Source organism: Seriola dumerili, unplaced genomic scaffold (assembly GCF_002260705.1).
Source record: "Seriola dumerili isolate Sdu_G_001 unplaced genomic scaffold, Sdu_1.0 BDQW01000068.1, whole genome shotgun sequence".
NCBI classification, from domain to species: Eukaryota; Metazoa; Chordata; class Actinopteri; order Carangiformes; family Carangidae; genus Seriola; species Seriola dumerili.
In genome coordinates, this window is record NW_019174323.1 from 5,606,620 (window position 1) to 5,629,465 (window position 22,846).

Here is a 22,846-nt window from a genome sequence, read left to right on the forward strand (position 1 = left end):
AAGACAAAAAAATAAAGATTAAAAAAGAAGCTATCTAAAGCTTTTTTCACAACAAGTAGTGGCACAGAAATCAAACTGTGGGAATTATACGACGACCCAGGAATCAGAACTATGTCAGTGATTGTTTAACGAGAAAAACAATCGTTAAGTAATGACAAATAACTAGTAGGATGCTGTAATGTTGATGTAATGAAACTAAATGCAATAAAGGCAGAGTAACGGTGCTGTTAAAATGCCTCCCCGTCGACAGAGGGCAGAGTCGCAGTTTGTGTGACGGAAGGTGAGCAGCCAAACCGCCAATCAGACGAGGCCAACAGGAGCGCAAAGAAAGGGGAGAAGGAAGCTTTATTGCCGCCATTTCACGTGAAAGCAGCGCGGAACGAGCAACGTCAAGGGCCAAACGATTAGAAGAAATCAGGCAGAATTTGAATTACATTCGCCAACTGGAGACTTAGAAACCAAAGCAGCCGTTATAACGAACGGTAGGGCCTAGCAGTTTGTCTTTTAAGTGGCCTTTGCTGTTGCTTGGAGAAGAAGAAAATGAGCTACGGAAGGCCGCCACCAGACGTGGAGGGAATGACCTCCCTCAAAGTGGACAACCTGACTTACCGAACTTCGCCGGAGACCTTGCGTCGAGTTTTTGAGAAGTATGGCCGTGTGGGGGATGTGTATATCCCCCGGGATAGGTACACCAAGGAGAGCCGCGGCTTCGCCTTCGTACGGTTCCTCGACAAGCGCGACGCCGAGGACGCCATGGACGCTATGGACGGCGCGCTGCTCGACGGGCGGGAGCTTCGGGTGCAGATGGCCCGCTACGGACGACCACCGGACTCAATGTACAGCCGGAGAGGTGCTCCGCCACGCAGATACGGAGGGTACGGTCGCAGAAGCAGGAGGTAATAGTGGGCTGTTTAGCTTTGGCTAGGGAATAGTTTTATGAAGGATAGGAGCACATGGCCCACTAAACGAAAGTAGCTTAGAAGCATTTCCTGCTTGTTTACTATGTAGCAATAAGTAAGCCTTAACATTTCTAACGATACTTGCAGGCCAACAGTACACAATGCTTACCATAATCTGGTTATTATTCTATTCAGTGCTTTAATTTGCATACGTTTATACAGTGTACAAGGATTTAAACTGTTTTCGTTTTGAGTTAATCTACAGATCATATACTTGATCAGTTGATTAAGTGTTTAGTTTATGGAGGATCAGCAATACTGAAAAATGACAAGTTTCCATAGCCCTAGGTGAAGTTGTTTGGCCCAAATAACAGTTTAAAACCCAAAGAGATATATACATGTATATTAATTATTTATTTATTTTTATATTTGTTTCATGCCATTTAGTTTTCAGTTTCTATTTTATTTTTTCCTTGCTCTGGCCATATTATTGAAATGTTTCTCTCTCTAACCACAGCCGGTCAGCCAGCCCCCGCCGCCGCAGACGAAGCCGCAGCCGCTCTAGAAGCAGAAGCCGGTCCCGATCCAGGAGCCGCCACCACTACAGCCGCTCTAGGTCCCGCTCCTACTCCAGATCCAGGTCAAGGTCCAGATCCAAGTCCAAGTCTAAGTCCAAATCCAAGTCCAGAACCCCCAGACGGAGCAAGTCAAAGTCTCCCTCCAGGTCTCGCTCCCGCTCCAGATCCAAGTCAAGAAGTCGAACCCCGCCTTCCAACAGAGGGTCAAAATCCAGGTCCAGGTCCAAATCCAAGAGTAGACCTAAATCACCAGAGGACAACGGAGCCGAGTCTTAACCCAAACTTGGACGCAATATGACGGTATTCAGGGGAAAGGGTGGATTAATGATTATATTACTTGTTATACTCAGACAGTAGTCATCATTGTGGTATTCTGCAGTCTTGATGCTACATTGCAATCATTTGCAGACAAGCAACCAGGTCTGCAGAATCTTGAATGTTTTTAGAAATTAAAATTAGATTGGGACTGATGTAGACAGGCCTAGTGCTGTGTGTGCTTTACTTTGCTTGTACCTTCAGTAAAGCTAAAACACACACAGGCACTCACAGGGAGATTTGACTTAATGTGATCTGCCATAGCACATAATTCAAATTGGGGTGATATGAGTGTGTATGGGAGGGAGGGGTGGATGGGACGTGGGGTGCTTCACTCAAAACGTTCACCTAAATGTGGAATTCTTTCCTCCAAGCTGCGGAGTCCTGTTTGCAAAGAGAGGAGGAGGAGATGGGGGTGTGGCAGTGTGAGAGCAGTTAGTGTGTGACCCGCCCATGTGACCTGCCTGTTGCTGAGAGCGATGGCAGTTGCTAAGGAGCAGGTCACCAAGGCAACGGTGGTTGCTATGGAGCAGGTCGTCATGGCGGTGGTTCGGGCTGTCAGTTGGTGTATGAGGTGGTGTGGTGAGGTACGTTCACGGGGATCACAGGCAGATGCACTGAGCACTGTTCCCACCCGTGCCTGTGGCGTCCTCTGCCTCTCTCAAAGGGAACGGACCCCGAGGTTTGTTTTTCAAATATGCCCGAGTGTAAGAGTCTTGTTAGAACTAGTTTTTGGGAGTGTGGGGCCAAGAAAGGTGTGTGTAAACAAATGTGATAATAACTAGAAATATTAGGTATATTAAAAGAAGAGCTGCACAAAAAAGCCAGTTTTATAAATGTTAGTGTCAGGAGGGAGAAGATCAGACCAGTACTGTTTAAATATCAGGTCAGCTGCAGAAGGGAAGATGGCCTTTTTGTTTTGCTCTTGTCAACTGTATTTTGTCTTTCCTTCCAGATCTCAGATGATTGAGCCTTTGCTGAGGACATCAGGAAGAGTCTCACATGGAGCAAGTGGACTCCACTATTACCACTGAATGCAGACTGAAAGGTTATTGGAGCTTGGTCTAAATTGTTTTAAATGTTTCATTTGACTTAATTTGCCTAAACAAATTCTGTAACTTTGATGTCATCATTGTTTGTAAAGTTGAGCACATTGAAAGGGATTTCTAAGGTGTTTTTTTTTGTTTGTTTGTTTGTTTGTTTTTCCCCAATCAAAATTGGGTATTTTTAATTTTGATTGAATTTGTACTTGTTAATAAATTCTTTTTTGACCTTAAGTATATTTCTTTTAATGAAACCCCTTGTTTAACACTCTTTCCAGATGGATATGGGAGAGTTTTATTGCAGAGTTGATGTAGAAAAGGGTCACGTTGGATATTTCAGCTATGTTATACCACTCTTATTGGGAAAAATGGCTTACTGTACAGTGACATAAAAGCAAAACATGAAAAATTCGCATTGCCACTTAATTTGTGACTTGTTAATCCGGCAACATAGTATTTTCTTTTCTGTCACATCTCTTTTTTTCTGTCTGGTTAAAGTTGCTTTCCTATGACTCTAACCCTCTTTCTTGTGTATCTTTTGTGCACTAGGCGCAGTTGTGTAGCAGTTGAGTAATGCTGGTTAGCTGTTAAGATGCGGTGCAGTGCGGTGGTGACATGGTGTGGCGTGTTGCGGTGCTGAGTGCCCGGTGCTGTTCCGGGGCTCGACCCTCCGCTGCTGTTTGCCGGTTTGTAAGCTCACAGGTGTGGCAGATCATCCATCCTCTCCTGTCTTGTGATCTCTTCTTCCCTCCATGTGCTGTACAGATTCTCTTCTCCCTTTTCTCTTTATTCTCCCTACTTTCCTTTTCCCCTCTCTGTGGTTCATCCACTGTTGAAAACTGGCCTTGCTCGCTTTTTGAAATTGGGTCCATTGGGACTCCTAGTGAAGGGTTTAAACGGCAGTTCTGACTGCTTAATGAATCATTTTTGTGTATTGCATTCCTCTGTGAACCTCTCAAATGTCTTGTTATTGCTTCAGGTGAATGCTAATAAACATTTTTGTCTTAAATAAGTTGCCGATGTGAGTTCTGTTATGTCCATCTTCATACAAATAATAATGTTTTTGCTATATAATCAAGTTTACCTCAACTCTTAGGCAGTTTAGTGAGAACAAATTTGTCACCAGTATAAATCATATGGTCACCTGTTGTGTAGCCTGAATTAAAACACTGTCAGGATTTAAAGGTGTATGCAAAAGTTTGTATAGAGACAAATGACAATCGGTTTATTTTTCAAGTAAAAAGTAAATACACCTGCAACAACAGACATTTAACAAAGTCAAGTAAAAATATTTGGTTTTTAATGCAATGTAATGCTTTATTTTACGGTCTTAAAAAAATTAAACAGTAAAGTTTGGGCACCCTACCAAGTCAAAATTAAGTAACCCTAACCTTTGCATACAACTTGTTTTGGTCAAGCCAGGCGATGAAACAGTAATGTTTAGTGGTGGGCCTTAATGTATAAATTTCGATACTTTATATTTGCTATAACCAGTTAGGAATTATAGTATTTGGTTAATCCAGTTAATCAATTTGATGCTAAAATTGTGATATATTACCATACATCACTCAATGTAGCATAGTATACATTTATTTAATCTAATTAGAGATATTAAAAGGGTAGAAAAATCTTTGATGGTTAGTATTTTTTCAGCATCTCGCAGTATAAATTGTATCATCACTTTTAGTAACACCAACACCACTAACTGGTTATATTGTATATTTCTAATCACCTTCATGTAAACAAATAAAAACATTTATTAAGTTACATGGGCTTACTTTAAACAAGAAAAAAATACATATTGTATATTCACCGATGCCAGATTTTTCATTGAAGAACTAGATGTAATTTGAAACATTTGTAATAAGGAAATGGCTTTGTGGAAAAACTAATCAGACAAATTAAAGGAAAGTATTTTTATGTCATAAAGCATGTCTGCAGTGGATCTGCAAATCATGAATATATTTAAACTACTGTAGTTTGTTATTTTTTTTCCAGTTCATACAGAATGGGAAATAAATGATTATGCTAATTTAACTGACATTATGTAGCTACTACTTCTATTGATATAATATAAGTTTAGGTTTGTTATTTTTTGAAATATAATTGAAAATAATTAAGACTGACCTCCTTATTAAACAATATTTATCGAATTTCATGTTGGCCATAGTCTACATTATGTCAGAGAGAGAAACCTGAATAGAGGATCTTTGATTATGTTAACTGCACTCCTATTAGCAAGCTAATGTTAGCTTTGTCAGTTGGTTCAGTTAGCTACACAACAGTTACACCTGGCGCATCACTTAGTGGGTGTAGTTGGATATTTAGAAAGATTTTCTATGTAAAAACTAATTTGTGTGGGTATAGTTTTATTTTATGATGTGTATAACACTAAATGTTTGAAAAGGTTAAGTTTAAGAAGTTAGGTTTAAACTTTAAAAAAAAAAAAAAAGATGGTGGAATTGATGGCAGCTGCTGCAGCTCCAGGGGCGGTTGCCTTGTTGGTCAATAAGCAGGTAAATATCAGAACTATCAGGAAAAATGACTAATATTGGGTCATTAATCTAAACCATTGGACTCCAAATTTAGTGCTCTTGTTGTTTATTGTCCTGATTTAATCCCAGGTGCAGACTGTTTGCAAGGTGAGTCCTCAGGTGAGAACACCCGACGCTTTCTCCTGCTCGGACTGTAAACCCTGCTTGACTTTATCAGCCTGCACCCACGGTACACGGGTCCTGTCACAAACCATTTACATCTCCCGCTTTGTGCCGTACACCCGCCGCTGATGGGATTAACGGGCAAAAGTAGAGAGCCGAGAGCCGAGCACGTTGCAACGTGCCATGCCAGCGTACCTGAGCTGTGCTGTCCGGCAGTCTGGAGATATAACGGCGGGGGTAGTCGGCGCATGCTGGGCGGGGGGCGGACCCGGAGGATATGACGTCCAGCTCGGAGAGGAGATTGTACCATATCCCGTAAACGCTGCCTGTTAACGTTGATTTGTGGTGGGGATTATTACAAGGATGGCTGAGTGAGTGAATGCAGTTGACTCAAGTGAACAGAAGGAGAAACAGGAAAGACAATCGAGTCACATTGCAAGTCGGAACTCTCCACAACCATGAGTCTAACTTTTGTATTATCTGCTATTATTTTCACGCTTCTCGCTATTGTGGTCGCAACGTCGTTATTTAACGGCTCTTCTACAGCCGACTTTGCAAACGCACGGAGTTATTTCGGTGCAGCCGGAGGATTAGATCAATCGGGGCCGAAGCAGAATGGCTATTTACCCGAGAAGAAGAAGAAGAAGAAGGCAGCGGATGACTGGTGTGAGATCAGCGGGAGCTCACACGATCACTGGGATGTAGTGAAATCTGTGCTTTCAGTAAGTAGTCTTCGATCTGTCTGTCATACAGTTTACACACCCACAGTCCTGGTTTGTTTTGTTAGAGCTGCAAAACGCTCTTTCATTACGTAAGTCTCTCTTGATCTGACTATCCCTCCCACTTAGATACTGTTTACATGGTCCAGTCAGTGACGGAAGGAGCACTCAAATCTTTCACTTAAACATAAGTAATGGTATAATGGATTAAAAAAAAGTTCTTAACAAGTAAAGATCCTGCATTAAAATTTGACTTAACTTTAGTGGGAACAAAGTATGAAATGATACAATAAACGAACAGTGGCTCTTCCATCAGTGACCCGTGTGTGAAGTGTAGGCCACATCAGCATCCAAGAGGGATGATGAGTACAGGTAACACAAGGAGTTAAATTGATTTGTTTGGAACTAAATATGTGCCCAGCAGTTTCTAATCCAGCCTGCTTGCCAATGGCGGCAACACACAGATATTTGAGAGGTAAAAGTGCATCTATTAGGGGGATGACCTGTGCAAATTGATGGTGTGATGCCCCTCATCTGACCCCTTAATTCTCTGACAGGAGGAGGCACACCCCCAACCTCTCACTGAAGAACTGGCAACACCAGTTGAACACTCCTCCTCCACATCCAGCCTGTCCGTCCCCAGGCCTGGATCTAGGCATATGAGCTTAGAGGTAGATTCATCATCCGAGGCCTCATCAGGGAGGGGCCGTAGGTCATTCATTGGGCTCTCTGATAAGGAGCTCATAAAGTGTGCTTTCTCTTACCCCCAGACTGAAGGAGCCACAGAGAGCCCGGGGATCAACGGTGAGCACTTTTACCCACTTTGAAAGAGTTGTGAGTTAAATATTTAAATATATACCATATATATTTTATAAATAAAGGTTTTGTGTCAGGTTTTAATCAATGTTTATTACATTTTATCAGATAAGGTGGAATCAAATGCAAACAATTCCTTGAAGTACGTCCCTGGAAAGGCGCGATCCCACCACTTGCAAATGATGATGTCCAAAGATGAGCTGGAGGAGGAGCAGAGGTCAGTAAAATATGAGTACAACTTCCTGATAAGACACTCTTTATAAAGGGTTTATAAGCCATCAATAAGAACAACTAATTATCTCTTTATTTCTTCAGCAAGACCCAGTTGAGAGTTCTCCCTAGTGAATTGAAGAACTACTAAGAAAGTCATGCAAAGTGTCGTGCTGGAGGAGGATTTACCACAACCTGGAAAAAACAGTTGTTGTTATTAATGGATTATATCTGATTCATAAAGATTAATTGCAGCTACTAAACTCATTATAAAAAGTGCCTTAAAAGTCCCCCCCCCCCAATCCTCCAAAACAGAACAGAAGATGCTTGGGCAAAGATTTACCAAAGATTTACTGAAAATCAAATCTTTTCATGAATTCCTATGAAGTTCCTTTGTTTCCACATGTATGTTCTGCGTTCTGTCCAATGTCAACTCCTCGTCTTCCTCCCTCTAGCCTCTCCTACGCTGTCTTCACGTGTATCTGTGTGTTGTTGGCATTTCAGTCCAAGCCTTCCACGATTAGCTGCTGTATCACCCCTCGGCTTTAGGCGAGACTGAGTAAGGCGAGATTGAGTCTCTGCCAGGCATTAGCTGAAGGATGAATGACACGAGACTCAAAAGAGTTTGGTGGCTGTTGCTTTAAAACAAATAAGGAACGGCGGAGTGATTCAGCTATATCCTCTCTGTAATGTATTTGCATACCCTGCTCTTATCATTGCAGGATACACTCGAACACAGACTTTAACTGTCTGTAAGCCTGAAAAAGGAGCAAATACGTGGTAAAGTATGAGTTATTCTCACCCGTTTGTCCCAGGGGAGTCACTTTCTGGCCATTGTATGAAAACCACTTCAGTGCTGTTTTTTTCAGGCCAATTTGCTTTTACAGTTTTGGCCTCATCTGCTCTTTATCCTCAAGTGGCCATGAAGCGACCAATGTAACTGTGCAGTGCTGCTTACCTGATCCCACTTACCCACCTCCCGCTGTTGCATTATTCCACATTAGATGTGTGATTCTCAGGTGTCACAGCAGGTGTTGATTGTGTCTCCAGTCATCACCTCTGACAGATAAGTGTTAGTTAATCCTCTGAGGACTCACCGCTGCTCAGCCACAAGGAGGAGTCATTGTAACGCAACACTTGGACCTGCTGCTGACAAAGCAGTAGCTTTAGCTATTCAGTAACATATGAACAGAGGAAGTGAAGGGACAATAAAAGGTTTATGCTTCGAGAAGAAACATATATAGTTAAACATTTAATTCTGGTCATGCAGCTCATCTTTATGAGCATTTTTATTCGGCATTGCTTGTCTTTGTTTCTCTGCACAGATGTGAATTATTGACTTTTACATGTTGTCTCTGAGGTGATCAAAGATCTCCCTTCGTTATGTCTGTCCTTGTGTTTTAACATCATTATTATTTACATACACATATAGCACCGGTGCTGTCAGTACAAATTATACTTCATAAATGTTGTGAAATTTGTACAAGTGATAAAGAGAGTTTACCTGTTTTATCTGTTTATCTGTTTTACCTATCAATATTACTTTGGTTCTTGTTTTTCCAGGGTGCAACGGGAGCAGCTGGCTGCCATCTTCCAGCTGCTACACGATAACAAGGAGACGTTTGGGGAGGTGTCGGAGGGAGACATGGAGGAGCAGCTCAGACTCTACTCCATCTGAGACTCCTCTCTGACTCAGCTCTTTGCCTTGCCATCCACCCTCTGACTGCGCTCTTTTACCTGTGAGCGCGACTGACGGACCTCTTCAACAGAGCTGTACAATACACTCAACAGCTACTCTCAATTGTGTTCCTTTTTTTTTTTGTTTCTTGTGGGTTTTTTGTTTTTTGTTGTTTTTGCTTCCATCCCCTGTCATTCAAACTGCAGTCCACATGAAGACCAAAGGAAACACCAGCCCAGAGCAGGACTTTATAACTACCAAATTGCAAATAAGGACCAAAAGAGATAAAAGACTATCATTATGTCTATTAGTTTTATATTATAATAAAAATGTTAATTTATTACAAAACTTTTTTTTAAAAACTCAACTTTATCTTCACTTAACTTCTGTAACAGGTATAAACCCCTGCAAGTTATCGCTGCATAACTTCCACTCTGTTGTGCAATAAACCACTTTATGTACTATTGTGAATGTGCATGACTGGTTCCTGGTCTATGATACATTTCTGTAACAGGAAACTGAGCGGTAGCCCTACCCATTCAACCTCGGTGACAAGGTGTGAAACACTCTTGGGTGGCTTTCCCACCTGGGTACAAATATAAGAGGGAAAGCAAACACTCATCTGTGTCTAATTGAACAGCAAAGACACCAAATTAGAGGGATGGCAGTCCAAACCCACAGGATTTATTTTTGGCTGCTTGTGATGTCGGTCAGCATTTTACTATTGATCTTATCATGGGACTATTTGTCTCTGAAATGCATCAGGTAAGTTGTATTTGTATTTTATATCTAGAGAAACATGAAAGATAAAGAAGGGAGTGTTTTAATCTGTTATCATTTGTTGTAAATTAGTTAAAGAAATGTGTAGCAGCACATCTCCAGGTCTAGTACTTTTTTATTAATTATTAATTACTTTTAATAAAGTGTCTTGCTAACTCTTATATGTTGCATCTATTGCTCTTTGTCAAATTTCCACTTCAGCTGGACTAATTTCTTAGGAAAACACACCGGTCAAGAGAGATTGTTTGATAGTGACGTTACATTATGGGTTGAAAGGGGAATCTCGACTCTACCGCCCACTGTGTCTAACGCAAAACAAGCAAAAGTTGCAGTTTCCACAACAACTAAACCAGTGACGAAGCTAAAAATGGATCAAATGAAAACCTCTGCACATGGAGCTGTGGCTGAGACCCCCATGCCGGTCCTCTCCAAAAAATCCTTCAAAAAGCTTCCTCAGTGGGACTTTGAGGATGTCTATAACCAGGATGCCCCACCCCGACAGACAGTAAGCATGCTATGATAAGATGACAGCATGAATATAATGACTTTTCAGGACTGAGTAAACATGGCTGATGTTTGTTCAAATGTGTGTTTTTGGTGTGACCAACATGAATTTCTACTTGTTTTTCCTTTTAATGCTTGCGCAGTATCACTGCCTTTAACATTTTATTCTATATTTTCAGACCTGTGCCCAGTCTGTGCGAAACTCTGAGGATGAGAGCTTCAAGAAGGCTTTCCTCCCCAACATGCGTTTGTTTCTGCACAAAGACAATATCAACATGAGCGAGTGGAACCGACTTTCACATTTTAACAATCCCTTTGGTTTTATGGAGTTCAAGTACGACGGTAAGTGTTTGCATGTGTCTGACAATTCACAATAAAGTACACAAAAATGGGAGTAGCTGCTGAGTAATAGGTGAGCAAAGAATTAATCATTTGTGACGAGCTCCTGAATAACTCCCAGCTGAGGACTATATACAGTAGATAACATTGAGTTACTACTGCTGTGGCTGGTAAGCCAAAAAGAAATACGTGCTGTCTGCTGGTAACAAGGAAGCCACAAACACAAGAGTTTACAATTTCATGCGTCCTATTTGAAATAAACTTCTGTAACCCTTGAATCCACTGTCATTTGATGCTTTGTTATTATGAAAAGAAATCATTATACCCACTTAAAGTATAACACATGAGCTAACACTTGCATGCAAACACCTAACAAGCTTGGCAGTTTGTCAGTTTAACACACAGTATGTATTTCTTGGTTTGCAGACGTGATGGCTTCAGTGCAGTTGATCCCAAAGCCAAAAGAGCCTCTCCTCTCTCCAAAGGCTGGCAGTGGTGGCTGTATACGCTGTGCTGTGGTGGGCACTGCGGGGATCCTTAATGGCTCTAAAATGGGGAAAGAGATAGATTCACACGATTACGTTTTTCGGTAAGAAAGAGGGAGTGAACAAACCTGGCTTAAATTGTTTTTTGGGTTTTTTTTAAACACAGGACCACAAAGGAGTGGTTCAAATTTTTTGTCAGTTTAGCAGACTTTAATCAGCCATCTGTCTGTGAATGTTCTCATTCGTCCAGGTCATAGTTATCTCTCTCTCAAATTGAATCGAAGGCAACTGGACTTGTATTTGTCTGTGGAAGACGTTTCGCCTCTTATCCAAGCGGCTTCATCAGTTCATCATGTATTAATCTCTCTAGTCCGCACTAGTCTGACCAAGAAAGTGGAGTAGGACCCAGGTATTTAACCTCTTGTGGGTGGGTCCACCAAAGTATCTGTGAAAGTACTGGTTTCACCTGACCATTGTTGTGGTCTCATGTGGACGACTGTCGTTAGGGTCAGGTGACCCTGTTGTTATCCCGTGTGAACGACAGTCGTTAGGGTCAAGTGAGCCCCTAGTGGATGACGATCGTTGAGAGTCGTCTGAGGTTATGTTGTTGACTCTCCTGGGTACCGATGAAAGGGCGACATTGTAGATGGGGGATAGATGGTGTCGCAGACCCCCTCCCCTGTTTAGCGATGGCCTCTCCACTTTTACATAGATGGCTTCCTTGACTCCCCTTTCAAACCATCTGTCCTCCCTGTCCAAGATTTTGACATTGCTGTCTTCAAAGGAGTGTGCCTTTTCCTTTAGGTGGGAGTAGACAGCTGAGACAGGGCCTGAAGAGTTTGCCCTTCTGTGTTGGGCCATACGTTTGTTTAAAGGTTGTTTAGTTTCCCCAATATATAGGTCATTGCATTCCTCACTGCATTTGACCGCATATATGAGGTTGCTTTTCTGATTGTATGGTGTTTTGTCTTTGGGGTGTACCAGTTTCTGCCTGAGCGTGTTACTGGGTTTGAAACATACAGGGATTTGATGTTTGTTAAAAATCCTCCTGAGTTTCTCTGAGACCCCAGACACGTATGGAATGACGATATTTCTGCGTTTATCTTTCATTTTCTCAGCATCCTCCATGTTGGTATTCTTTCTGGAGCGTGTTGTTGTTTTGCCAAAAGTCCAACTCGGATAGCCACAAGTTTTCAGAGCTCCCTTTAGATGTTTATGTTCTTCTGCTTGGGCCCGAGTGGAGGTTAATCAGCCATTGTGTAGACCCATGCATTTGTAAATTTGTGTGATTTCTGTGACACATAACGGGTGATTAAAACCAGATCAACCCGCTAAGAGCATCAGTCATGGTTGTCACAGCTACATAGATTTTGTTCAGTCAACATGGGAGCGGCTCCAGGATGCTTGAATGATTTGTTTTGTTGAGAAAAAATATTTTGTCGCTGTACTGCTACTGTCAGATGCCTTCAATATCAAGTGAACCCCGGAAATATTAAATGCAAGAAAAGGCAGTCTTAACCGTCTGTCGAGCCTAGCTGTCCTCTGAGTGTACACATTATTATCATTGCACAAACAACCCAGATGATGGTTAAACAAAACCTATGTAGAATTTTTTCACACGGTTCCTTGATGTCAGTTGATGTTCTTCGTCATCCAAAACTTTGCATTGGAGTAATAAATCTATAAAATTTTTTACTGTTTTGTAACACGCTATATAATAAACCCAGAAAAAAAAAAGTACCCCCATTTAACCTTGTGTCTGTGTGGATTGGTCCTTATCAGGTGTTGATATCAGGGCATTGTAATATTTCCACGTGTTACTTCAAGCTCTGTCCGTTTGCAATTTTTGATCTTTGACTCCAGGATATTACTACTTCTGTTTTTAAACCATGCCTGTGGATATTTTTGCTTTATGAGGTTATCTTGCTAGAAAATACAGCACAACAGATTCTTCTTATAGGCTGCACTAGAATTTTCTGTATTTGGTTTATTTATTTGCTTAGTTTTTATTTTGATTAGTTAATCAGGCTGAACGTAGAAGTGGAAAGTAGTAGTAAAAAGAAGTGGCAATGGTAGAGATGTTGTGATACTAACTATATTTTCTGTAATTATATTTTACAACATAAAGCTTTAAATTTCATTTCAAAGCTCTAGTCCAGGAAAGAAGAAAAAACTGTGATGGAGGAATATTCACTTGTTTAATTATTTACTTTTGTTGGCTTAATTATGGTCAAATTTGGAGTAAACTTAAGAAAAAAATAAAACTCCAAAGTAGTCGTTGGTGCTTCTCATGATAAGCATGTACACCAGGTTTTAAAGTGATAAAATCACATGTACTCACAAGTCTTAAATACTGGAATCAGACTATGAACTACCTACCTCGTCTCAGTTTTTAATTGTTCAATGTAACTCCCTGAACACTGCCAAATTCCCAGTGAATCTACAGTCATGCTAGCGACTCTGTGAGGCTGTACTTGAGCTAAATGCTAACCCAACTTCAATATTTAGACCTGTATGTATGTTTCGGTGTCCTTTTTTAAAATTTTTTAGCTAAACGTAGCTCAACTTTCAGTAAACTTGATCTTTGGGTGTATCAGTTCATTTTTAAACCAATGAAAATTCAGCCCAGTGTCAATTTATGAAAGACATTTGGATGTGTTTGTGCGGCAGGATGAATGGCGCAATCATCAAGGGTTACGAGGAGGATGTAGGGAACAAAACATCAGTGTACGTCCACACAGCTCACTCCATCACTTCATCGATGTATTTGCTCAAGAAGTATGGATACAGCTCTGTCCCTAACGATGAGGTACTGAAACTCAAACGACAATGTTGTAATGTTGTGATGGTTTAATTTCTCCACACATACGCACTGATCAGTCCTCCTCTTCCTTTTGGCAGGGTATAAAGTATGTGCTGATCCCTGAGGGGATGAGGGATTTCAATTGGCTCCAGGGTCTTCTGAAAGGAGAGAGGATTGCTGCAGGCCCCTACCAGAACAAGCGGTGAGTATCAACTCTATATATATTTTCTGTAGGCCTGGATACTATACAAACACACACAAACACAAAAGCATGCATACTGTACACCCAGTGCTACAATATAGCAGGCCTGAAAAACATGTCTCCATGTTTGTTCACAGTCAAATATCCAATAGAAGTGAAATTTTATTTTTACTTATGATTTACTATATTGACTGACACAGTTAGTACAATTTATGGAATATACAAGTCATATTAAACATTCACAAGATATACTATGTGCGCCTTTGTGTTACATGCAGAATGTCACAAAACTCCCTTCCAAAATCAGGCATTTTAGAAGCAAGAACCACACAATATACAAAGATAAACCTCATATTTGGACCTTGTATTTGCATTTTGTGTTTGTTTCAATTCAAGATGGTAGTTAAGAAGAGCTGTTATACGTTGTTGGAAATCAAATGATTCGTGAGATAAAATATGGTAGGCAAACACAATGAAACATTACACACAGGCTGCATGATTTAATGTTTGTAATCATACTATAGTTATTTATCACTCCACACCCTCATGTCCATAGTTACACCAGTGGCACATTTCAGACTCAATAGTGTGATGTAGGGAACAAAACACTGGTGTACATTTACACAGGCCACTCCATCACACCATCACTGTATTTGCTCAAAAAGTACAGTCCTTAACGAGGTACTGAATCTCGAATGAGTGACATTTACAGTTAGACATCTGTTCAACATTAACAGCAGCTCATTTATTTCTCAATCACCCAGAACAACTTTATTTGAGATGTGTTGCCTAAATCTCCAGCATATGGTATAGTAACAAAGCCCATTTTCATCATGTCATTCTTTAATAATCACTGTAGACTTTTGTATTTTTACCCTCCAGGCCGAGGACGTACTATGCTGGGCAGTACAATGAGAGCCGTTTCTATGTTCTGCACCAGGACTTTCTCAGATATGTGCGAAACAGGTCAAACTCATTTCACAATCCTACCCAAACTTTTTACTTGTTATGGTTGACTCTAATAATGATGAACACTTTTCATGCAAAGATGCAGCCAAAATTGCCTCAAAAAAACAGGATAAAAATGATGTCAAACAGAAAACAATAATGATAATAAACCAATAACAATTAAACCAATCGCAAAAAATCATTTAAATAGCTAAATAAAGAAGGTAGAGCTGACACGGAATCCCAAATTAAAAGCCAAATTTAAAAAGATAGGTCTTTAATTTCTTTTTAAAATACTGAGGGAGAAATACCAAGCCATAAAAAACGGAAAGCATATTCACTAGATTTCTTGTGAAGAAAATTAGCGACATCTGAAAGAAAGGCTTTAGTTGGGAGACAAAATGAAAGGAAGTAGCTGATATAGTAAGGTGTTAAATTATGTAGGGCTTTATGAATAGGAAAGGGGACTATCTATAAATATATATTCAAAGCTACCAGTAGTCAGTGCAATATTGCAAACAGTTGATCTGTTTTCATATTAAGATTGGCTGCAGCATTCTGAATTAGCTGCATTTTCTTAAATACCTTTTGGAAAAATAAGTTTAAAAAAAAACAGTAATGTAAGTGGCTTATAATAAAAGCATGCATAATCATGTCGGAAATAATCTGGGTCAAAAATGGTCTAACTTTGGCAATGTTTCTAAGATGCAAAATTGTATTAGCCCGATTGTTTAATTGATTAGCAGATAAACTTTGAGAACAGGTAAAGCAAGCATTCAAACAACTAGTGAAACAGACATATACAGTTGTGTATCATCAGCATAAAGCAATCTTACATTATGATGACTAACAATATTATCCAGAGCAATGAAGATTATTGAATAGGATGAAACGTGCTTCAGTGAGCAACAGACTAAATCACCAATAGAAAAACCTGACAAGTATAGTAGATGAACGCACCTATTTCTCAAGTGTTTTGATTGAAATGCTATGATAGACTATCAAAATCAGTGCTTAAACAGAATGAGGACAGCCACATTATTAGGAAGAAGAGAAATTATCAGGTCATTTACTACCTTCTACAAAGAAGCCTCAACTTTATGGTCATTTTGGAGGTTGCATTTTGTCTTTTCTTATAGATGCAAAACATATTTTTAATGCATTATGTTCATTTGGTACTTAATTATTGCCTACAGGTTTTTAAAGTCTCCTCATCTGAATGCTTCGTTCTGGGCGATAGTCAGACCAACCAATGGGGCATTCACTTCCTTCCTGGCTCTACACACCTGTGACACAGTAAGTTAATATTATTTAAACTTCTTGAAACTTGACATGAATAGTTTGACATTTTGGGAACTTCACTTATTAGCTTTCTTGCTCAGGGTTAGATGTGAAAATGGATACCATTCTCATATCCATCCGTTAAATATGCATCAACATGTTACATATTGTTTGTTTAATCCATGCAAAAATTTAAGTATGGAAAACAATTTGTGGCTTTACAGGTATGTGGGGACTATATTTCTGAAATAGTTGTGTTTACACTTTGGTTTTTGAGCTGTAATGTGTTTATTAGTGAGCTTAGCTACCAGGTTGTTGGCTGTAGATTCAAATGTATGGACCAACAGGAGATTATAGCTTCATCTAAATACCTTTGTATCCCGACCAGTCAGTCAGAAGAAGCCTCTTGGTTGAGATGTGAAACATCGTCAAGAACTGTATTTACAACCAAATCCAGTTTCCCTTGATATAACTCTTCTTGGATAATTCAGACTCTTCTTTGGTGTGATTATTCTCTAACTCTTCCTGTTCTCAGGTAAGTTTGTATGGATTCATGACTGAGGACTACAAGAAATATTCCAACTACTATGTGGAAAAACATGTTAAAACCCATGTTGTCTTCTACGCAAACCATGACTACATCCTGGAGATGAAGACATGGAAAAAACTACATGACAGTAAGATAATAAGACTATATCAAAGAGCGGACTCAGACACAGGGACAGAAAAGCAGAAGTAACAGTGATACACTGACGATGGCAGCAATGGCATCAAGAATAGAGTTCATTTTAATTATTGATTTTTTTTTTTAGTTGTACTGTTTACCCTCCTTGGGAAAAGGTTGTTTTACTATGAGTGTGTGATAAAAAGGGGACTTGATCTGGTTTGTACCAATTTTTTAAATCGTGGTCTGACAGAGAGTGGTAAAAAAACAAGCCAATGTTTTGCAACAGGCCAAAGTACAGGAAAACAGATATCAATTTATATGTATTCTACACTCAATGATATAAATGGGGGGGACAAAATACTAATAGGATCTATACTCTGTGCAACCTAACAGAACCACAGACAGCACCTCAGGGAAATCACTTCCATGAAAAAAAAAATTAACATTAAGATATTTGTTAGGATAGGAGAAGGGAAGTTGTATTAGACTGCTAGTTTACATGCATGAGTCATTCAGTGGTATCGAAAAACAAGATAAAAGCATCAAGTAATAGCTAATCTTTTATGATCAAAATGCAGGGAAGAAAACCTGATAAACAAGTCCTGCTGAGGGCTATCTTTTAAATCTATTATTCACAATGTTTTTTATTTGTTAACATTGATTTTTTATTTCCTTTGGATTGTCCATGCAACATAAAATAGTCTCTTATTTTTTAACTTTTTCATTTTTTTTATTTTTTTCATTTAAGGTCACTGCCTGTATGTTACACACAGATGGGCTAGGAGCCAATTAGTGAATACAATTTTGCAAGTACTAGTACTAGTACTGCTCAGAGTCCTGTTTTCAGTGTTTGTTATTGTATTTTTGACTGGTTTGATGGAACGTGTGATATGGGACCAGGTTAGGGTGGTTTCCTTCTTTGTTGAAGAGGTCATGGAAAATATATTTTATGTGAAGATGGGAAGTCTGAGGAAGAGCAGGGTGCTCAAAACCTCAGTCAGCTGAAGTAATATCTGATTTATTTAATGTATTGGGGATGGTTTATGGATTTTTTGTATATCATTGTGTATATTGTATTGTGTGTATTGTTTATACTGTCTATTGCTGAATGCAGCTAAAAACATTTTTTATTATCAATCAATCAGCTAATTGCGATTACTGAGGAAAGAATGTGAAAGATGTGGACAGGGTTTGTGTTTTAGCATTAAAGCTGAAGATGATTACTGTAAGAGATATAAGAACATTGACATTGTGCTTTCTTCTTGCAAAATATTGTACCATTTTAAGTTTTAAGTTAAGTCTTCATATTATGGGTCACAAAGTTGGGTTGAACTCACAGGCAATGTGTGGAAGAATTCAGTCATCTACATTTAAATCCATCATTGGTCTCAAATTCTGATCTGTTTGTCTTTACCCACCTTGTCTCTCAAGCCTCTTTCATAAAGATGTGTCGTTTCCACACTCCGTTGAAGATATATACTTTGAGAAGCAGTGTGTAATTTAAATTATGTAGGTTTTTCAGAGATTTCCCTTAAATTTATTATAACAAACAGCACCACCTGCTGACCTATTAGAGGTACGACTACAAAAACATTTGCCTCCTTTTTAATTAGTGGATGAATTTATATATATGAGGGGATAAAACCAAATGCAATGTACAATGTACAAATCCATAAATTGTCAACACATGGAAACTATGTAAATGTGGAGCTCCTTACTCTGTTCAATCTGTGCCTTTATTTAAATCCCTCAGCAACATATTCTATTGTGCAAAGCCGTTTCTTATGTGGCCTGGTTGCACACCTCTGAAAATAAAAAGAATGAATGAAGTGAAATGAAGTGAAGTTCTTTTACTATAAACATTTTATTTTTGCTCTGTATTAACAAAACATTGTATTATAATGTACAATGTACAGATTACAAAACAATGGGCCCCTGGGCACAGATATATAAAAGGTGCCACCCCTCCTTCATAACAAGATACACGATTAAGAACAACGTATTGAGCTTATTCTGCGTCTTTTTGTGTCACTTTCTAATTGTTTTACATCTATCGCTACCTTTTTTTTTTTTTTTTTTATAATTGTGTGGTATATTTTTTTGATTTATCTTAGATTTTAAAAACAAGTAAAAGTTTGTTTTCTCCTGTTGTCACTTGCGTTTTTGTGCTGAGGTGGATATTGAAGCTTGTCTGAAATTCTCCGGTGCTAAAATATAACAAATCACATTTACTTAATGAACTCACAGCTCCACTATGTGTATTGTAATCTCTCTGCTCTTTGTTTTGGTATCCAGTCTGGCAACACCTGCATGTTTGTGCATGTGAGTCCCTCAAACCATTAGCTCTGCTCCCCACTTTTATATAAACACAGGGACCCCACAGGTGAGATGGCAAAGCACAGTAAACACAGCAGCCAGGTGAAAGCAACCTCCTAGAATTTCCTCAACTGAAGAAACCATGTTTTTTCATCTAAAGATGCCTCCTACAAAGAAAGAGATAAAACCAAAGCACCGGCTCCATTAGTGTCATTTGTGGGCTGCCCCTCAAGGCTGAATTTCTTTTGCAGTGCAACCATGGATCTGACCTTACCACGATGGACAGTACGACAAGCTGCTAAAGGGTTGCAGTTTGACTTAGAACTGGCCTTTGTTCTTCACTAGGGGTAAGTAACTTCTTGGCTACATAATGTTTTATGTCTGTTATTATTAGTGACCAGCTATAGTAAGCATGATAATGTCCGCTAACATAGTGTTTCCTACATTACCAATCACGCCTACATTACCATCACGCGGGCTAACGGTTGTGGCTGGATTGTTTTTGGTTGGTTCAGCTGAGGCAGGATAACTTCATTCAGTCGTGCTTCTTGTTGTGTGTTGAGTGGTCGCTTTCACTGGGAAACTGTTTTGCTGACTGAGAACATGAAGGGGGCGGCCGTGTGCAAACAAGCCGGAGATGTGACCTTTGAATTAGCTGCTGATGCTTGTGGTCTAGTGCGAAATCTAGTAGCAATGTTATTATCTAATGGCATAAAATCATGTATTGTAAGTACATTTCCTGATTAAACTTGTACTTGAGTGCCACAATGCAGGACTTTCACTTGTAGTATTTTTGCAGTGTGATATTGATTTTGCTTAAGAGAAGGATCAGAATACTCCGTCCACCAATGTTTTTATATGACCCTCGTGGTATATCATTTTTGTTCTAAGCAGTTGTAGCTTAATTAATGATGGAGCCCCAACACCACATTTTACACACAGTTTTACTGTTATTTCTTATTTTACTTAAAGCACTCCAGCAGTAGTGGTGAGTTGTCTGTTTATAGCGGCTCTTACCACAGGGGGTCGTTGTTCTGCATGTTAATTTGCAGCACTGTTTCATGAAGTGTGTGCTGCGTGTGTGTCAGCCGTTACACTAAGAGACATCATTTATTTCAAGTTTTCCTCGCTGACTTGGGTTTTGCAGCTGCTATGCGAATTCAGATTACATTTTAGAGAAGATTCAGATTCATTTTACACATAAAAGGGTTCAGAAAAAGCTCAGATCCTTAAAACTGAAGCCCTCCTCTCCCATCATGCCTTGCGTCACAACGTGAAACAGAGCAAACGTTACGATCTATATGTACACATGTATAAATATCAGTTTTAAGTTTCACATTTAACCGGTGCAAAATCAACATTCACTAGCACCACTACATTCATGACAACTTTTTGTTTGTTTCATTATTTATCACGCAGCGACATTAACAACACACCGGCAGTGAAGTGAGTGTCCTCTCTAATGGACTCAGCCCATCCATGCCACTATCATTTAGATCACTCTTGTTTCTCTTCAGATCGTATAAATCTTTCGCCTTTTACTAAAGATTTCCGTGGAGAGGAACACTAAGAGTTCAACTCAATTTTTTGATGCCCTGCCGAAAAGTGGGGCTTTCCAACATTGTTCAAAATAAATAAATTAACTGAAGAAAGATTTCCAGGTTGAAACAAGTACACATACTTGTATGTTTTATTCAGTCGTTCTTGTAGTCGGTATAGAAGAGGGGCTTCATTGCCGTTCATTTAGCATTAAACTATGCCACTTAACACTTATAAACACAGAATAAAGGGTGTATAGGATTGCCGCGAAGCATTTAAATTCTTCATTGAAATTAATTCGATCATTTCCTACAGGCTACTGGTGTTCACTTAAAAACACAGAATAAAGGGTGTATAGGATTGCCGCGAAGCATTTAAATTCTTCATTGAAATTAATTCGATCATTTCCTACAGGCTACTGGTGTTTTGCGTTTGTATGTCCCGTGAAAATGACATGATGCCTCTTAGGGGTTATTCGAGATAAATAAATAGTCCGTTTATTCTTTGTAACACAATGTGAACTATGGTTTTCTCACTTAGTTCCGGTTTAGTAGACGTTCATCTAAATGTCAGTACTTTACTCGTCTTCGCCAGCCTGAGTTGTAGGTGTGTGTGTGTGTGTGTGTGTGTGTGTGTGTGTGTGTGTGCAAGGGAGAGAGAACGGGGCGGATATTTCCTAAGTTTAATACATTAGATTTATTTAATAGCGGGGACATTAACTCTGTGGGAAATAATACATTTGACAGTGCAGTAGTGCACCTCAATATAGGGATTATTAGAATTCACGATATAACGGAGACAATTTACAAAAAATGTATTTCTGGCGAAAACCCAATCCCATCATGCTTTGCGCCATAGCCTGAAAGGTTAACCCATGCTAAATAAACGTAAGGTTTTTACATTAGAACGCCACATTACTAGTTTCTTTGTGTGTTTCTTTATTTACACATCACGTGGCATATATTTTTATGTAACTGTTTCTGCATGAACCAGGACTTAAAACGGTGTGGTCGTCAATCAGGTCATTCTGTGGTTCGTGAACCTGATAGTACACTCTTGTTTTTCTTCAGATCGTATAAATCTTTCGCCTTTTACTAAAGATTTCCGTGGAGAGGAACACTAAGAGTTTAATCTAATTTTTTGATGCCCTGCTTCATGCGGGGCTTTCTAAACATGTACAAATGACAAACAAGCGGAAGAGAAGCCTTTAGGTGAATAGCGTAAGATAGACAGAACTTGCTCTTATTAATTAAACGCAGTCGGTGTAGAGGAGAAGTGTAATTTCCATTATCTTGCATCAAACTATTCCAGTGTCAAACACAGAATAAAGGGTGTATAGGATTGCCACACAGCATTTAAATTCTTCAATGAAATTAATTCGATCATTTCCTACAGGCTACTGGTGTTTTGTGTTTGTATGTCCCGTGAAAATGACATGATGCCTCTTAGGGGTTATTCGAGATAGATAAATAGTACGTTTATTCTTTGTAACACAATGTGAACTATAGTTTTTCTCACTTAGTTCCGGTTTAGTAGACGTTCATCTAAATGTCAGTGCTTCACTCGTCTTCAGCAGCCTTAGTTTTAGGTGTGTGTGTCTCTGTGTGTGTGCGTTTGTGTGCGTTTGTGTGCGTGCGTGCGTGCGTGTGTGCGTGTGTGTGTGTGTGTGTGCAAGGGAGAGAGAAGGGGGCGGATATTTCCTAAGTTTAATACATGATTTATTTTATAGCGGGGACATTAACTCTGTGGGAAATAATACATTTGACAGTGCAGTAGTGCGCCTCAATATAGGGATTATTAGAATTCACGTTATCATGGAGACAATTTACAAAAAAATGTAAAAACCCAATCCCATCATGCTTTGCGCCATAGCCTGAAAGGTTAACCCATGCTAAATAAACGTAAGGTTTTTACATTAGAACGCCACATTACTAGTTTCTTTGTGTGTTTCTTTATTTACACATCACGTGGCATATATTTTTATGTAACTGTTTCTGCATGAACCAGGACTTAAAACGGTGTGGTCGTCAATCAGTTCGATGTGTGATTGTCTTGAAGTTCAGTACA

General features: G+C 39.4%; 3 protein-coding genes across 8 annotated transcripts; all 3 read left to right on the plus strand.

The window, feature by feature from the left end:
* Positions 1–307: 307 nt before the first annotated feature.
* LOC111219724 (serine/arginine-rich splicing factor 2-like) lies at positions 308–3,847 on the plus strand. Of its 3 annotated transcripts, XR_002665023.1 has the most exons (4): positions 308–896; positions 1,417–1,777; positions 2,748–2,840; positions 3,385–3,847. XR_002665023.1 is itself a non-coding variant. In XM_022742457.1 (3 exons), exons 1-2 carry the CDS (start codon positions 541–543, stop codon positions 1,751–1,753), a joined length of 693 nt encoding a protein of 230 aa, XP_022598178.1. In that variant the 5' UTR covers positions 308–540; the 3' UTR covers positions 1,754–1,777; positions 2,748–3,069. The 3 variants fall into 3 exon arrangements, 2 of the variants coding, with proteins under 2 accessions (XP_022598178.1, XP_022598179.1); XM_022742457.1 differs by lacking the exon at positions 3,385–3,847 and having other exon boundaries at positions 2,748–3,069; XM_022742458.1 differs by lacking the exon at positions 3,385–3,847 and having other exon boundaries at positions 309–875; positions 2,748–3,069.
* Positions 3,848–5,755: 1,908 nt separating this feature from the next.
* On the plus strand, positions 5,756–10,043 carry LOC111220090 (matrix-remodeling-associated protein 7-like). 4 transcript variants are annotated; one of them, XM_022743057.1, is made up of 6 exons: positions 5,756–6,214; positions 6,769–6,882; positions 6,982–7,015; positions 7,136–7,244; positions 7,960–8,017; positions 8,801–8,886. In XM_022743057.1, exons 1-5 carry the CDS (start codon positions 5,951–5,953, stop codon positions 7,991–7,993), a joined length of 555 nt encoding a protein of 184 aa, XP_022598778.1. In that variant the 5' UTR covers positions 5,756–5,950; the 3' UTR covers positions 7,994–8,017; positions 8,801–8,886. The 4 variants fall into 4 exon arrangements, 2 of the variants coding, with proteins under 2 accessions (XP_022598778.1, XP_022598777.1); XR_002665043.1 differs by lacking the exon at positions 7,960–8,017 and adding an exon at positions 10,016–10,043 and having other exon boundaries at positions 5,775–6,214; positions 8,801–9,680; XM_022743056.1 differs by lacking the exon at positions 7,960–8,017 and having other exon boundaries at positions 5,775–6,214; positions 8,801–9,791.
* Positions 10,044–10,062: 19 nt separating this feature from the next.
* Positions 10,063–16,996, plus strand: st6galnac1 (ST6 N-acetylgalactosaminide alpha-2,6-sialyltransferase 1). Its single transcript, XM_022742314.1, has 8 exons — positions 10,063–10,200; positions 10,379–10,541; positions 10,965–11,127; positions 13,694–13,832; positions 13,925–14,028; positions 14,911–14,994; positions 16,173–16,272; positions 16,793–16,996. Exons 1-8 carry the CDS (start codon positions 10,063–10,065, stop codon positions 16,994–16,996), a joined length of 1,095 nt encoding a protein of 364 aa, XP_022598035.1.
* The last annotated feature ends 5,850 nt before the right edge of the window (positions 16,997–22,846 follow it).

Coding starts and splice junctions, on each gene's coding strand:
- LOC111219724 (XM_022742457.1), top strand. CDS start 541: ATGAGCTACGGAAGGCCGCCACCAGACGTGGAGGGAATGACCTCCCTC. Junction 897..1,416: donor TACGGTCGCAGAAGCAGGAG/GTAATAGTGGGC, acceptor CTCTAACCACAG/CCGGTCAGCCAGCCCCCGCC.
- LOC111220090 (XM_022743056.1), top strand. CDS start 5,951: ATGAGTCTAACTTTTGTATTATCTGCTATTATTTTCACGCTTCTCGCT. Junction 6,883..6,981: donor CTAGGCATATGAGCTTAGAG/GTAGATTCATCA, acceptor TCTTACCCCCAG/ACTGAAGGAGCCACAGAGAG. Junction 7,016..7,135: donor AGAGAGCCCGGGGATCAACG/GTGAGCACTTTT, acceptor ACATTTTATCAG/ATAAGGTGGAATCAAATGCA.
- st6galnac1 (XM_022742314.1), top strand. CDS start 10,063: ATGGATCAAATGAAAACCTCTGCACATGGAGCTGTGGCTGAGACCCCC. Junction 13,833..13,924: donor GCTCTGTCCCTAACGATGAG/GTACTGAAACTC, acceptor TCCTTTTGGCAG/GGTATAAAGTATGTGCTGAT. Junction 14,995..16,172: donor CTCAGATATGTGCGAAACAG/GTCAAACTCATT, acceptor TATTGCCTACAG/GTTTTTAAAGTCTCCTCATC.